General features: G+C 34.8%; 1 protein-coding gene across 1 annotated transcript in view; it reads right to left on the bottom strand.

Annotated features, from left to right (window-relative positions):
* Positions 1 to 15872, bottom strand: part of ppp1r9ba (protein phosphatase 1, regulatory subunit 9Ba) — a 58309-nt gene that overhangs the window by 4563 nt on the left and 37874 nt on the right. The window contains exons 3-7 of the mRNA XM_073842386.1: positions 11777 to 11909; positions 10031 to 10151; positions 8808 to 8912; positions 6571 to 6706; positions 849 to 992 (exon numbers count right to left, since the gene is read on the bottom strand). Coding sequence (XP_073698487.1) covers positions 849 to 992; positions 6571 to 6706; positions 8808 to 8912; positions 10031 to 10151; positions 11777 to 11909 — 639 coding nt within the window. The remainder of the gene's footprint in view (positions 1 to 848; positions 993 to 6570; positions 6707 to 8807; positions 8913 to 10030; positions 10152 to 11776; positions 11910 to 15872) is intronic.

The raw sequence follows: 15872 nt of genomic DNA, 5'->3' as shown, positions 1-15872 counted from the left end.
AACATATGTATTATTTACAACTACTTTTTTTCAGGGAGTACATCCTTTATTGAGTGTAAAAAAAAATAAAAAATAAAAAATAAAATAAAACAATAATTGCTGATATAGACCATCATTTCCGTATTAGAGCTTTAGTGTAAAATAAAATAAAATAAAATACATTTTGAAGGACAAAAACTGAGTATTAGTATAGAATATACCAATACATGAATATAATAGTATTTTCTTGTGAAATGTACTCCAATAATCTTTGTATTATTTAAAACTACATCCCTACATTGATTGTAAAAAAAAATAAAAAATACAAATAAAATAAAAATAATAATGGCTGATATAGACCAACATTTCCATATTGGAGATTTAGTGTGAAATAAAATAATTTAAAGAAAAGTATATATATATATATATATATATATATATATATATATATATATATATATATATATTGGAGCTTTAGTGTAAAATAAAATGAAATAGAAAAACTGAAATAGTATCTTCCTGTGAAATGTACTCCAATAATCTTCATATTAAAATAAAATAAAATAAAATAAAATAATAATGGCTGATATAGACAAATGTTTCCTTTTGGGGCTTTAGTGTGAAATAAAAAATAAAAAAAGATAAAAATAATAATTGCTGATGTAGACCAACATATTTTTATATTTGAGCTTATAAAAAAAAATAGAAATAAAATAAATACAAATAATTTAGAATATGTTTATTATTAGTGCATTCCCAGTTATTCCATAAGGCAAATCAAAGTAAAGCCAGTGTGAACAAGTTTGCAAAAGAATTTTCATGTCAAGCATTTATGAGTGTTTAGCTTTTTTCTTGAGTGTCCCACTGACCTCCTTAAACTTGTGTGCAAGTTTCTCTGGGTCCAACTCCACAGGAGAGAGCATGTCTTCATTCTCTGCCAGGTCAAACACCTCGATGGCATTAGGAAACATGGGGCTCATCTCTTCTTCTTCATCTGTGGCATATTCACCCGTCTGAAGATGGACAAGAAATGAGAAAGAAAAAGTGACAGATATTGAGACACATGCTGCTTTACACTGCAGTTAAGATTTGTAAATCTAACCTTAATCATATTATGAAATTTAAAGCTAAAGAAGTTTCGAATCAAGCTTAAATGACTTTGGGTACTGTATGTATTGGTTTCTGATCAGTGTGTTAATACCATTAACCACTAGATGTCAGAGTTAAGCTAAGCACAAATCAATTGGATCCAGGGGAAACACATGCCAGGACACTGTAAAAAAAAAACCCTGTGACTGGCCAACCACCATTTTGAATAGACTGTGCAGCTGCAGGAGGATGAAGTAAAAGCAGATAAAAGCCAACTAAAAAAAGAACTTCCACCCAGTGATACATTGATGTGCCACATTTGGGAGCTGTTGAGAATATCTTGGACCGTAAACAAACATACAAAGTCTCTTAGGAATTTCTGAGAAACACCCTCATGAAAGCAAGTCCCAACATATCTGAAATATAACATCCAACATGTTCTCCACTTCCTAAAACTGCAATTACTCTGACCTCTAAAGGCCGTCGAACACCCAGCACTCCCAAAGAGCCACTGCAAATACAGCACTATCACAAACATCCTTTTAACAATGGACTTCCCCTGCAAGTTGGGACATGAGCAGGCAAACTCCCGCATAATGACTTCCTGTCTGGATGAGTGAACTTTGTAAATGCTAATCAAGCAAACAGCCACAGTTAAAGACACATATTATGACAGAATCACTTGGTGAACATCTTGATTTCTCTGAAGTAACGGTTTCTTGTTAATAGTGACTCAGCATAGAGTGATAAAATAACTATTATTTTCAAGAAATTAGTGAAAATCAAATTACTACAGCATCTTAGTTAAAAGGAATAGTTCAGCTAAAAATGAAAATTCTGACATTAATTACTCACCCTCATGTCGCTCCAAACACTTAAGACCTTCGTTTATCATCAGAACACAAATTAAGGTATTTTTGATGAAATCCGAGGAGCTTTCTCACATTCAAGGCCCACAAAGGTAGGAAGGACATCATTAAAATAGTCCATGTGACAGTGGATCAACCTTAATTTTATGATTTTGCTGTCTATGCAGGGTCAGAAAGCGCTTGGATTTTAGCAAAAATATCTTAATTTGTGTTCTGAAGATGAACAAAGGTCTTACAGGTTTGGAACGACATGAGGGTGAGGAATTAATGACAGAATTTTCATTTTTGGGTGAACTATCACTTTAAGTGCCATATTTAGTTAACATACTGTATATGCTCTATAAAATGTCATTTAATTGTCACTTATCACTGGTAAAGCTAATGACACAAATTAATAGAAAATTTGTAGATAAATACACATGGTAAAATTTAAAAAATACAAAAACGAAATTCTCAATTTTCTCAGCAAATTAAGGTACAAAATACTTTGGTTATAGAATCTTTCAGATCGAATAATTGTTATCATTTATTATTCTGCAATTTATTTTATAAAGTTAAAGAAATTACATATATATATATAATTATTTTTTATAATTACATACGTGTTTTACACTCACCAAAGCTGCATTTATGTGACAAAAAAACAATATAGGAATATTGTGCAATATTATTAGATTTTAAAATATAATTTATTCTTGTGATAGAAAAGCTGAATTTTTAGCAGTCATTACTGCAGTCTTCAGTCACATGATCCTTCAGAAATCATTCTAATATGCTGATTATTAAAAATTTCATACATACATTTCAAAAAATAAATGGTGAATATAAAGCCCAAAAGCAATATGAAGTTATATAAAGTTAAAAAATAAAATAGAAATCTTTTAACATTATAAATGTCTTTACTGTCAGTTTTTGATCAATTTAACATGTCACTAGTAAATAAAGATATTAATTTCCTATATGTGACCCTGAGCCACAAAACCAGTCATAAGGGTCCATTTTTAGATTTTAAATATTTAGATTTAGATTTATACAGCATCTGTATACAGCAAAGCTGAAACAACAAGCTTTCTATTGATGTATTGGTTTGTTAGGATAGGACAATATTTGTCCACAAATACAACTATTTGAAAATCTGGAATCTGAGGGTGCAAAAAAATCTAAATATTGAGAAAATCGCCTTTAAATTTGTCCAAATGAAATTCTTAGCAATGCATATTACTAATAAAAAATATGGCTTGATATATTTACAGTAGGAAATTTACAAAATTTCTTCATGGAACATGATCTTTATTTAACATCCTAATGATTTTTGGCATAAAAATAAAAATCAATAATTTTGACCCATGCAATGTATTTTTGGCTATTGCTACAAATACACCAGTGCTACCTAAGTGGGAGGGCTTCTGTATTCACAAATGTATTTTTCTGTCTCACTGAGTCGAGTTTGTCATTCTGTCTCCCCAAGTCCATGTATCCATCTGAACTCTGCCATGTGGGTGAAGTAGCAGACAAACTGTCTGTTTCGGCAGCTCTCAAACGTTAAGACAACATCAGACTGACGTGAGCTCAGTGTTGCGGAGGAGAACGCGGTGAGAGGGCACTGAGCTGGCAAATCTAGCCGTGAGACTCACTGTCATGGAATTCTGCCCTCACTTTCACACCCAAGATCTCCAAGAATACCGATCGCGAGGAACTGTGAATCTTCGACTTCTGAATTATTAATCAATTCCCCTCACGCCATGGCAATGTGGGCAGGTGTGGAGGACAATTATGAGACATGCACAGGATGTACAGCATGAACGTGTTAAAGAAATGCAGTGATTTAAAACAGCTAATTATTGTGATTTCATAATTCCTGAAAGAGCGTCTCTGTGAAGAAATGATGACATCCTGTTTTCCACAGCATGCAACCAAAATTACTTTAATAACCCGTCATTAAGGGGTATACCTAGATTAATGCAATTAAATTGTTTAAAAAACACATTTCTTTTAATTTAACTTGATTTATAAGCTTTGAGCATTTTAAACATGTCATAAAAACTGTGAAAACCTCAGGTGTTTTGATGCACTGCCAAGAACAAGGTCAAGCATCCATCCGTTCCCCCAATAAATCCGTCACTACTGAAGTGAAAATAATATTTTAGAGATGGAAAAACATGCTGTTGCGGAGAACTAAATGTATATGATTACAGCCTCTGAAGAAAACATTAAGTGAAATTAGTCACTTGACTCTTCACCTCTTCCTTGCTTTCGCTGTCTCGTCAATCCTTCTGTTCAGCTTGTGTATTTCTTAACATGAAACGGTTGTCCTTTCCACCCACATGATTTGCTTGAATATAAATCTGTACTGAATAAATCTGAATCAAATGTGGTTGTTTTAAATCCAAGTCATCCCAAAGTGGAGAAACAGACAACAGCTGATGAGGCTGTGATGAATACGGCCCTACAGTAATCTTGCGCCTGTAAGAAAGCCGCTGACGCAGCTCACATCTTCTCGGTGCCGTCAGCAAATGTTACGTAAAAGTATGACACACGCACACACACACTGACTAGGATTTCCAGTGAAACTTATGAAATCTAAGGTCTGTGGTGCAAAAAAAGAAGTATGTAACATATGCAATCCAATGCTACGCAACTAGAGGAAAAATAACGGATGGAATTTTTGATTAGTAATATGCATTGCTAAGAACTTCATTTGGACAACTTTAAATGCGATTTTATAAGTGTTTAGATTTTTTTGCACCCTCAGATTCCAGATTTTCAAATAGTTGTGTCTTGTATAAATCTCAATTTAAAAAAATGGACCCTTATGACTGATTTTGTGGACCAGGGTCACATATAACATTCAAGTTGTATAATATAAAAAAATGGATATAAATATATATAAAAAATACAAATATCTAAAAACAGATTTAAAACAATACTGACCAAAAACAATGTTTTTTTCTACATAAAATCATCCTTCATAAGGTAAAGAACATTCTGTGAAAATGTAACCTTGATATCTTCATGATTTTGACTGAGCAATAGCGAAATGAACTGTTTTTGATGCTTGTTATCTCATAATTAAATTCTAAGATGTCTAGGATGCCTGGATTTCACAGACGGTCACTTATTATTGCCCTTTTTAGAAGATGTTATATTGGTATTGGGTATCCCCAGAATGTGTCTGTGAAGTTTCAGTTCAAAATATGCCACAGATCATTTATTGTAACATCTCGAAAATGTCAATTTTGTGGCATGTCTTCAAAAGAGCTGTTTGGGTGTGTATCACTTTAAATGCAAATGAGCTCAATATATATCATATAGCATACAGATCACTGCTTTGCATACCTACAGCAATAAACAGTTGTAACAACATGACTGAAAGTGAGAGAAGTAGGTTCAGCTGAGAAAATGGATAACTATGGAAAATGGAAACTATGGCAATTGAGGACTGTCAGTCAGCGGCAGTGGGCGGGGCCTTAGCAATGTGATGTCACAATGTGATGTTGCATGCCTAATGAGACTGATTTGGTCTATTGGGGAGTAAAAAATAAGGAGTGGGTGGCTTTTTATCATTGTAGGGTGGTTGTGCTCACAGACATTTAAGTCCAAACACCATGTAAAAGTGGATTCTGCATAACAGATGCCCTTCAAAGCTCAAATATATCCAAGTCTCAAAGCTAAATACAGCTGTTCTTAAGAAATCTGTTGGCACGTCTGTTCACCTAAAAAAACACCTAGTGAATCAATGACATTGACAATGACGCTTTCATCACTGTACAATGTCTGTCTGGGTGTGCATAAGGAAAGCTTGTGTCAACAGACAGGGAAAAGTCTATTTCACAGTCACTGGCAAAATATTTACTATAATTTAATGACATCTTTGCAATGAATAAGTTTAAAAAGTCATATGGGGTTTGGGAAACATATTAGAAAATGCCTGATTTGGCCTACATGATTAGGAATAAAAATTGAATTGCGATTTTTCTGATTAAAACTTTGCAATTTGAAATATGATTTAAAAAAAAAAGGCTTGCTTTGCTTGTTTGTAATCCTACACATTTTGGCCAAAAATCTACAATTTCAATACTAGTAATCTTAATTTCGTAATTTTTTAAACTTAAGTAGCAAACCAGTCTTAAGTAGCACAGGTATATTTGTAGCAATAGCCAACAATACATTGTATGGGTCAAAATTATTGATTTTTCTTTTACGCCAAAAATCATTAAGACATTAAGTAAAAAGATATTTTGCAAATTTCCTACCGTAAATATATCAAAACTTAATTTTTGGTTAGTAATATGCATTGATAAGAACTTCATTTGGTCAAAATTGACCCTTATGACTGGTTTTGTGGTCCAGGGTAACATATAGGAAGATGGTTGGCACGTGTCAGGTTTCCTAATGCACATTACAGCGACCCAAACTCACAGCAGATGCAGAGATGAGTTTGTGTGGAGCAGCATTTGCTGCGAACCCAACACCAGTGGATCATGAGCCACTCATGTGTAAATGAACAAAGTGCTGCGTTTCACTCTGAAACATGCAGTGCATATATTCATTTAAATCTACATGTATCTGCATTAGTCACAAATTGAAAAAGTTGTCTGTTAAAGGCTCCATTGTGTATCTAATGAAGCTTTACCTCTTCGTCCTCTTCCATGTAGGGGTTGTAGCGCTGCTCCATCATTTCTCTCTGCCATTTCTCCTGCTCCAGTGTCTGCTGGATCAGCTGGGCCACCTCACTCTGCTCCCCTGGCTTCTCTCGGCCAATCACAAACCTGCAACGCACAAACACCAGCAAATCAGATATGACCTAGTGGACTAGCTGTCATTCCTTAAATGAGTTCTGTACTGTTTTCATGAGTGATGGTTTACAGGAAGGAAAAGGCCTGCATCGTAAAGTCTAAAAGGCTCAGAAACTTCATCATCATCTCGCTGTATGCCTTAAACTGCATAACTGACAGTCGCTGCTGTGCCGAGGTATTCCACAAAAATAAAAGTTATTATTAAACATGTTCTCTCCCACTGGACTTAAGCCTAGTCTGTTTAATCACATTTTCCATTTCCCTGCACTACAATCAAGCACCATCCACGCCTAGCCAGAACAGCTTAAGAGAAAACAGGACGCAGATGCGTGAGCTTGTCTGAAATGCCACAACTACCCAATCCCTCATTGTGACTGTGGATACAACCACACAGGTCTTGGATTTGGCTAAATCAAAGTAACAGAAATCTGCAGTCTATTTGATACAAAGCATTGTCAGGGCAATAATAGAGAGCATAGTGAGTGAGTATCTGATGCCAAATGAGACAACTAGTCCTGTCAAATTGATTAATCGCAATTAACCGCATACAAAATGAAAGTTTATGTTTACATAATGTATGTGACCCTGGACCACAAAACTAGTCATAAAGGTCAGGTTTCCTTTTTAAGATTAGATTTATGCATTATCTAAGCTTTCCATTGATGTACGGTTTATTAGGATAGGACAATATTTGGCCGAGATACAACTATTTGCAAATCTGGAAAAAAAAAAATCAAAATATTGAGAAAACTGCCTTTAAAGTTGTCCAAATGAAGTTCTTAGCAATGCATATTACTAATAAAAAATTAAGTTTTGATATATTTATGGTAGGAAATTTACAAAATATCTTCATGGAACATGATCTTAGAATGAATTTTTGGCTATTGCTACAAATATACCTGTACTACTTATGACAGGTTTTGTGGTCCAGGGTCACAAATGTGTGTGTACTATGTATATTTATATGTATATATAAATACAAATACAAACACAAATACAAATACATTTTAAGAAATATATGTAATATATTTGAATTTAGGTGTAATATAAATTATATATAAATAAATATATATATATACACATGTAAAAAAAAAATTAAATATAGACAGTACACACACATATGTAAATGCAAACTTTCATTTTGGATACGATTAATCGATTTAACCGCACTTCAGAGACAACAGAAGATAATGCTGGATTAAATTGAGGGAAATTAAATTCTAAAACAGGTCTACCTGAATTTTTGGTACAAAAACATGTGCAACAAAAGTTCTAAATGAAGCAGTGGATCTGTCTGATAAGTCTGATAATGCTCCAATAATATACATTTTTATTATTTTTTTGTTGTATGGATACAGAAATAAAGACATTTGGAATTGGTCTAAATATTTTCCAAGTGCATATTTTAGAACTTTCTATTATTTTTGTCATATATGTAATTCTATCGCACACATTTAAAAGTTTGGGATCTGAATTGCTAAGCAATTCAGTCAAAAGTAAAAGGCAGCGCTCTGATATACAGCATTAAATTTACAGAAAATATAAGATGATGTGATTTTGCACTCAGCCAAAACTATTTGCTCTGGAACAAATAAAAGATGAGACCAAAAAACAATGCCTAACCAAAAACTGCCTGTTAGATTTGCCCAAAACAAATTATATCTCATGTTTCACCAATAAAGAGACATCAGAGCCAGTGGCAAATTCCAGAAGATCTGGCCGAGGTGAGGCTGCTCTCAGCGGGTTCATGAGCACTAAATGGCCACTGATGACCTGGAGTTAAAATCTTCATTTTCTTTATTAACAAACCACATATTTGAAGTCTAAACAAGTACATTCTTGCTTAAAAAAACTCCTAAAACTCCATTGCATGTATAATGTATTAAACTGTATTATTTGTAAAATTATCGGGATTTGGATGTCGGGATATCACTAGAATATCGCACTCCTCTCAGCCAATCAGATTCGAGGACCAGAGAGAACCATTTTATAATATAATATAATAACCTGACCAAACCTCAACCTGTGAGATTTCACATGAAGCCCCTATGAAAATGTTGTTTAATTTCCTTACTTGACAGTGCCGCTGGTGTTCCTGAGGACTGACGCAGCGAAATTTTGGGTCACGCCCACCAGGCTGGTTCCGTCCACCTCCACGATCAGGTCATTCACCTGGATCCTACCGAAAGAAAAAACAACCAGGATAACAGCTCAGAGAGGAAAAGTGCATCTGTAAAATGGCTGCTACATCGTGAGCCAAGAAACTGATCAATCTCATCACTATACGTGTAAAGAAACTGCCACTGCCAAAGGAATCATTTATCTGGGCTGAAAACTGACCAACAGCAGCAGTGAATCAGTGGCCCACTTAACTAAACCTCTTCTTGTATTCCAAGCCGTTAAAATGATCGATTGATCCTCTCAGTCAGAAAACAAGTCAAACTATCCGGGCCCATCCAAAATAGCCACCGGCTGCCTGTTTGCCAAGGCGGATGTACATTTGCTAGACAGCAGGCGAACCAATAAGGTGTTATAGAGGATGAAGTCATTTCTGAGTACTAAACTCTGTCCCACTCAATATCTAAAGACTTCTGTCACACATTTCAGCATTGGCTTATTAGATTTTTATGTCTCCTGTGGCTTACAGGTGGACTGCTTCTGACTGTCATGCCAAAAAAAGCCACTGCAATGCACCATGAACCTACTGACTCAAGGCTGGAGAGAAATAACTAAAGTTATGAGCTTTTATTAAGATTCCTAACACCCGCTGAATCACCTGTAAGCATCATGATCGAAACTGGGCTAAATTGCTGTTATTTTTCAATCCTCTTGAGCCTGACAGATAGAAATAGCTTCTCTGTGACCTCCATGACTCACTCCAGGGCCTAAAAAGCTCAAATGCCATTGCAAGGTCAGACTGTACTCATTTCAGATCAATAAACACCGTCCCTCCATCCATGCACATATGTGTTGACTAAATACTCAGTCAAGTGTAACTCCAGATACACTTCTGGTTTATAAATAACAGAACCATAGACACTATTCATTTTGACAAAAGCATAAATGTGGTCTCGTATCAGTCTAACAACATCAGTCTCACAGTTTCCACTGCATGTCTGGTGATTCATCTGTGACTTCGGTATTTAATCCATTTTGCAGACTGATCAGAGCAGATGTCCTGGTAGTACGGACTGACTGAAGGTAATGGAATCCTAGTTTCTTTTCACTCTCATTTTCACTCAAATCCATGGAAATAACACACTCATGGGTAAATCTAAATCTGTAAATCTAACTAACCTTCCGTCTCGATGAGCGGCTCCTCCTTCTGTCACTGTCTTGACGAAGATTCCCAGTTTTTCCAGGCCCATATCCGCACCGGCACCCATCCCGATGATGCTGATTCCTAATCCGTCTTTATCTGAATGAAAGATATAATGGTGTTAATAACAGTTCACATCATTTGTTAACACTTCTTGTAAACAAACACAACACCAAGTATTGGTGTGTGGAAATACAAGTAGGATTTGACAGCTATGGGGAAAAAGGAGCTCTTTAGTAAATAAAATTTCAATTTCAATATGTTCTTGATGCAAAGTCATCACACAGCTTGAGAAGATGCAGAATATAGCAGATGAGTCACATCAACTACTTTAGTGGTGCTTCAAGTGTTTTTTGGAGCTTGACAGCCCCTGCTCAGTGTTATTTTATTATTTAAAAAAAAGAGTAGCATGAACATTCGTCAAAATGTCTCTTTTTGTGTTATATGTGCGTAAATAATGACAGAAATCATACAACTTTTAACCAGGAAGAAATTAAGTCTATAGAAAATTACTGATTTGGTTAATTGCCAGGAAATCATTCGATCATCAATATAACAAATCTTTTTTTAAACCAGTTTTGTTATTTGTAATTAAAAACTAAAACTGTTTTTAAATTAAAATAATAAAATTAAATAAAATTTTTATTAAATTAGATTAAATAAAAAAAAAAAAATTAAAGGGAAATTTTAAATTATGCCTTGACAGCTACTGCGGTTCCTAAACTAAAATACAAATAAATTAAAGCTATATGGAAATATAAAAAAATAAATAAACAAAACATTTAAAAAGCAGATAATAAAATTACTAAAAGTAAAATTTAAAAATGAAAACCAAAAATATAAAAACAAAAAGCTACAGTAAAACCAAAATTTATTCAGACACCTTCAACATTTCTCACATTACCACGGTTTATGCGCTATAGTTTAGAAAACGGTAAGAAAATATGACAAAAACTTAGAGTTAAGCTGTGTCAGAACAAATTCATCTTCATAATCACAAATGAATTACAGTCAAACCAAAATTTATTCAGACATCTTTAAAATTTCTCACATTATCAGTTTATTCACTATAGTTTAGAAATTTTTAATAAAATATGATAAGAACTCAAGAGTTAAAATGTCACAGTTTAGTGTCCTGCACCCACTGGTACAAAGTATAAATATTTTTGTTTGACTGTAAATCAAAATTTTAATAAATACAAAAAAAAAAAAACATTTCAAACTGTAAATGCACACTTCAAAGAGCTTTAAGGCTTTTAGACGGCAATAACTAAATATTGGGATAATTAGCTGGAATTAGTATGTGACTAATCCTGAGACTGTAAATCATTTGAGCAGATTTTAAGATTAAAATTATTTAGCAATTATAAATACCAGATAATCCTCTTCAAATGGTATTATTCTTAATCACTTTTTTGTGACAAGTCCAAATTGGTTGTAACTGTAATATTACCATTGCAATATAAAAACTACACAGCTGAACACAACTCCTCTACTGTATGTCTACGCTGTGATATTTCACATGCGGTAGCTATGGAAACCGTCAGACTGCTTTAGGAGAGAGAGCCCGACCCCTCAGATTTTCTAATCAGCAAAAGCTGCTTACTTTACAGAGCAAAACAAGCTGCTTCAGTCAGTTTGTTTAGAAATAGGAAGTTAAGGACCCTTAAGACAACATACCGCACAGGCTCTAAAAAACACACACATGGTCTATTCAGGAGTACCTTTCTCCAGCTCGACAGGGAAAAGGTCCAGTCTCTCCACCCTCTTCTCCAGTTCATACTCGGCCGAAGCCGCCATGGGGTCAACCTCATCATTACGCCTGTCGTAGTCCTCGTTCGAGTATGTGGTGAAAACCTGGGAAAACAAAAACAAAATGCTTAATGAGTGTTTTAAATTGTATTGGCTTTTCTCTGCAAGAGCTGCCAGAAGTCATCCACACTGAGAGCAAGTGACAATTACTGTAAGAATTATGAATTAATTAACACTGGCTATCAAGAGACTTGGGTTCAGATAATGGTCACACACACACACTTTTTCAGTCAGTCACCATGACAGGGTCTATATCGTTTTCAAATCTGGAATATATTTAAACTGACAATTGAAACAATTGTTTCTTTGGGCGAAAATACATGAAGTACAAGTTTTCAATAGTTGGTATGAAAAGGAGTGTAGCAGACATGAATTTAAAGGGACAGTTCACCCAAAAACAAGGTTGCTACACATTTTCAATTTTTTGAATTCTATAATTTTTCAGACTCAAATTTCCAAACCTCTCAGTAGATTTTAATAAAGCGTTAATTTTAGCTTTATATTTGGTATAATACTACTACTTGGTATAATATATTTGGTCATTTGTAAATATTTTTAATACATTTTTTGACATGTCTCTAGAATAAAATAATAATAATAATAATAATAAATACATACATGAACAAAGGAAGAGCCTAGATGCACATGAATTAATAGAGATCTACTTGCTAAAATGTGTTTTTTCTTATGGTAGTCCAATGTCCAATGTAGCACATCCAGTGTGGCGGCAGAAAAAACATGACACAAAATGGGCTAATGGCATAATATGGCTGTTAGCACTGTCCTATTTGCCAAGTTTAAAGAACTGTATTTAAAAAAAGATGCAAAAGATGTAAAAAAATGCTTGACAATGACTATGGGAAAAAAACACTTCTTGTATGATGTATTTTAAATTTTTATTGGATTAATTGATCATTTATCATAAAAAAAAAAAAATGAAAAGGGACAAAAGTCTGGAAATGCAAATATTTTTCGATATTCTGCTTCCCCCCATATTTTTCCAGACCTTGAAGCTACATTAATCAAATTCCAAACTGCGTAGGAACCCTGCAAAAATTACCCTATGAGCTTTATAATGGCAGTGAATGGGTGTTTTGAAGTTAAATAAAGTGCATCCATCCATCATAAAAAGTGCTCCACATGCCTCCAGGGGTTAATAAAACGAGTGAATCATCGTATTTGTCTAAGAATATCCATATTTGAAACGTTATAAACTGTAATCGATAGTTTCCGCTAACTGATGTACATGCGCTCACAAAAGAGTGCCGTTCGAGAGGATGACGTAGGACGTAGGCGTAGCGTAAGCTCCAGTGAGAATACGCTAGTTTTGCGAGAACCAAGTTTTATTTACAGCAAAAGAAAACCAGTCTCCTCTTGGCTTACACTGAAATCCTCCAACATTTTTCTTTTACAAATCCTTGTTTTGTACTTCTAATTCATGACCAGTGTTTTGTTTTGCTCTCTGCATGTTATAAATATGGATTTTCTTTTTTTTTTTTTTTAACAAAAACACACTGATTTGCTTCAGAAGGCCTCTATTAACCCACTAGAGCCATGTTGGGTACTTTTTATGATGGATGGACGCACCTTATTTTGCTTCAAAATCTCAACAGCCATTCACTGCCATTATAAAGCTTGAAAAAGCAGGACACATTTTTTAATATAAAAGAAGGAAGAAGAAAGACATATACACCTAGAATAACTTGAGGGTGAGTAAATAGTGGGGTAATTTTCATTTTTGGGTGAACTGTCCCTTTAAGTGGCATTTTACAACTTGAAATAACAGGTTCATAAAATTATCATAGTGAGCACAGTTTCGTTGCAAAAACAATTATCAATGGCTATCAATGGAGAAAGAAGCTTTCTGGGTCCAGATGGTGTAGTTACGACATCTACCAGAAGGCGCTTACCAGGCCACACTACTCTAACACACCAAATAGTGGTAGACAGATGGAGTGTATGGGAGACAACCATTATTTCAGACTTTCATTTGGTACAGCTCGTGGAAATTACACACCTTCGGGGAAACAGTCTGATGCTTAAGTCATCTTCTTCAGTGAAGATGTGTTTTTTTTTCTATAGCTCTGGGCACTACTAACCGCACAGCTAAAGCAGCAGTTTATACAGATACAGTCATGCATCATGTTCTCCGTCAGAGAGACTGGGGCCCTGAAACCGCACCAACATATGGGTGTATCAGTGGGTTCATTTATAATAGTTGAGAACTACAACAGTAAGCCAAAAAAAAGAGTGCCATGCTATATAAAGAAGCACAGTTTACCCATGAGTCTTTAGACAGCACTTGTGTACAGCTTCTGAATATCTGGTGGTAACAGCTTCCTGTTTAGGGTCGGCTTTGATCTAAACATGTTTTCTTTCTTGCTAAAGCCTACGTTACAAGCATTGAGAGGAAAGTAGCAAAATACAGGAAGGCACTATTTCCATTTGACGCTACCTACTAAGTGACAAGTGAGTAAATTGCTTGAATGATTCATTCAACAGTCTCATTCAAAAACCTAGACTTGTCACTGTCTTAGTGAGTGAATCATTGAAACATTCACTCAACCAATTATTCAGAAGATGTGCAGAAAAAAATTGAAAGATTCAGTGATTTAAAGATCAGACCACAGCCCAAGTTAAGAAATATATTACAGTCATGTTGAAATCTGATGGGATTTTTCCGTCCACGCATTCTTGCTTAATACAGATAACAAAGTTAAATTATTCCAAACAAAATTCTAACTGATGACAAGACGTTATTTCAAAGAAGGCAAAGTTTTACAGATAAATGTTTGAAAAACTCTCCCCTCATTTCTTTTTCTGGTTCAACCTCTTCCCATGCTCTACTGCAGTGTGAAATTATAATTATATCAAAAACTGCTGACGGCAGAAATGTACGACAGTAGCTGAGAAACACAAGCAGCAGTGATCATTGCCCATCTGTCTCTCCGCTGGTGCTGCTGTCAACTTCTTTATCTTGGAAAAACTACAGAAAATTGTGCACATCATAGATGGGACATAATGCAGCAAAATTGCAGACGTTTACCTTTTTTACTTAGCTTCTCTTTTCTTTTCATTTTTGTTTAGTAATTTTCAACTTCCTCTGCCCACACCACCCCACTGAGCTTGTGTCTTTCACAACCACTCGCTTCCTCTTATTTCATCTACTTCTTTTCATCTGCTCACCATGCACATTATAATCTCATTCCTTTCAATAAGGAGGAGTTTACCCCAAAAATGAAAATGTTTTCAGTTCTTACTTTCTTTTCTTTTGTGGAACAGAATGCAGGTTTTCTAAATAAACACAGTTCATAATGACAAAAAATGACCAAAAATAGTAAAAACCATAATTTTGACCATACCAAAGTCTATGAATGAATAGCTCAAAAGAACTACCTAAAAAAAGATGTGCTGGTTATTAAATTGAACTTTTTGACTTTTCAGTGACTTGGTCACAGTGGTTAACAGTCCACTGAAGGACAAGATTATGTAAGGGATAATGTACAGGCAGCCGGTAGTTATCGCAGAAATAAGCCCCGACAGTGTGATCAGGACCCGACGCGAAGCGGAGCGTCTTGTATCACACTGAAGGGGCTTATTTCGCGATAACTACAGGCTGCCTGTACATTATCCCGCTTATTACACGGCTACTTGCCACATAAGGAAGAAAACTGGACATGAATATGAATTTGAAACCTTTTATTGGCATATTTTGTTTTAAATTAACATTTTTATCCTTCCGCGAAACGTTATAGTACCACGTGACTAACAATCAAACTATGTACGTTAGTAAGACAATTTAAATAGATTAATGTCGAAATTTTCCATTGTTAATTGTGGTTGTCAGTGTTTGTCACAAGATGGCGCCAAACGGTAATCTTTGTTGGCACGGAGGGATTTTAAACATACAAGTAGTACCGGCTATGCGTTATTACTTTGGAGCGGTGATTATTTGAAAAGAACGAACCTGCAAATGTCTCAACTGACCAATCAGAATCAAGCATTCCA

Source organism: Garra rufa, chromosome 1, assembly GCF_049309525.1.
Source record: "Garra rufa chromosome 1, GarRuf1.0, whole genome shotgun sequence".
Lineage (NCBI taxonomy): Eukaryota > Metazoa > Chordata > Actinopteri > Cypriniformes > Cyprinidae > Garra > Garra rufa.
Note: the sequence above shows the minus strand (reverse complement) of the source record. Positions and strands in the feature narration are given on the sequence as shown.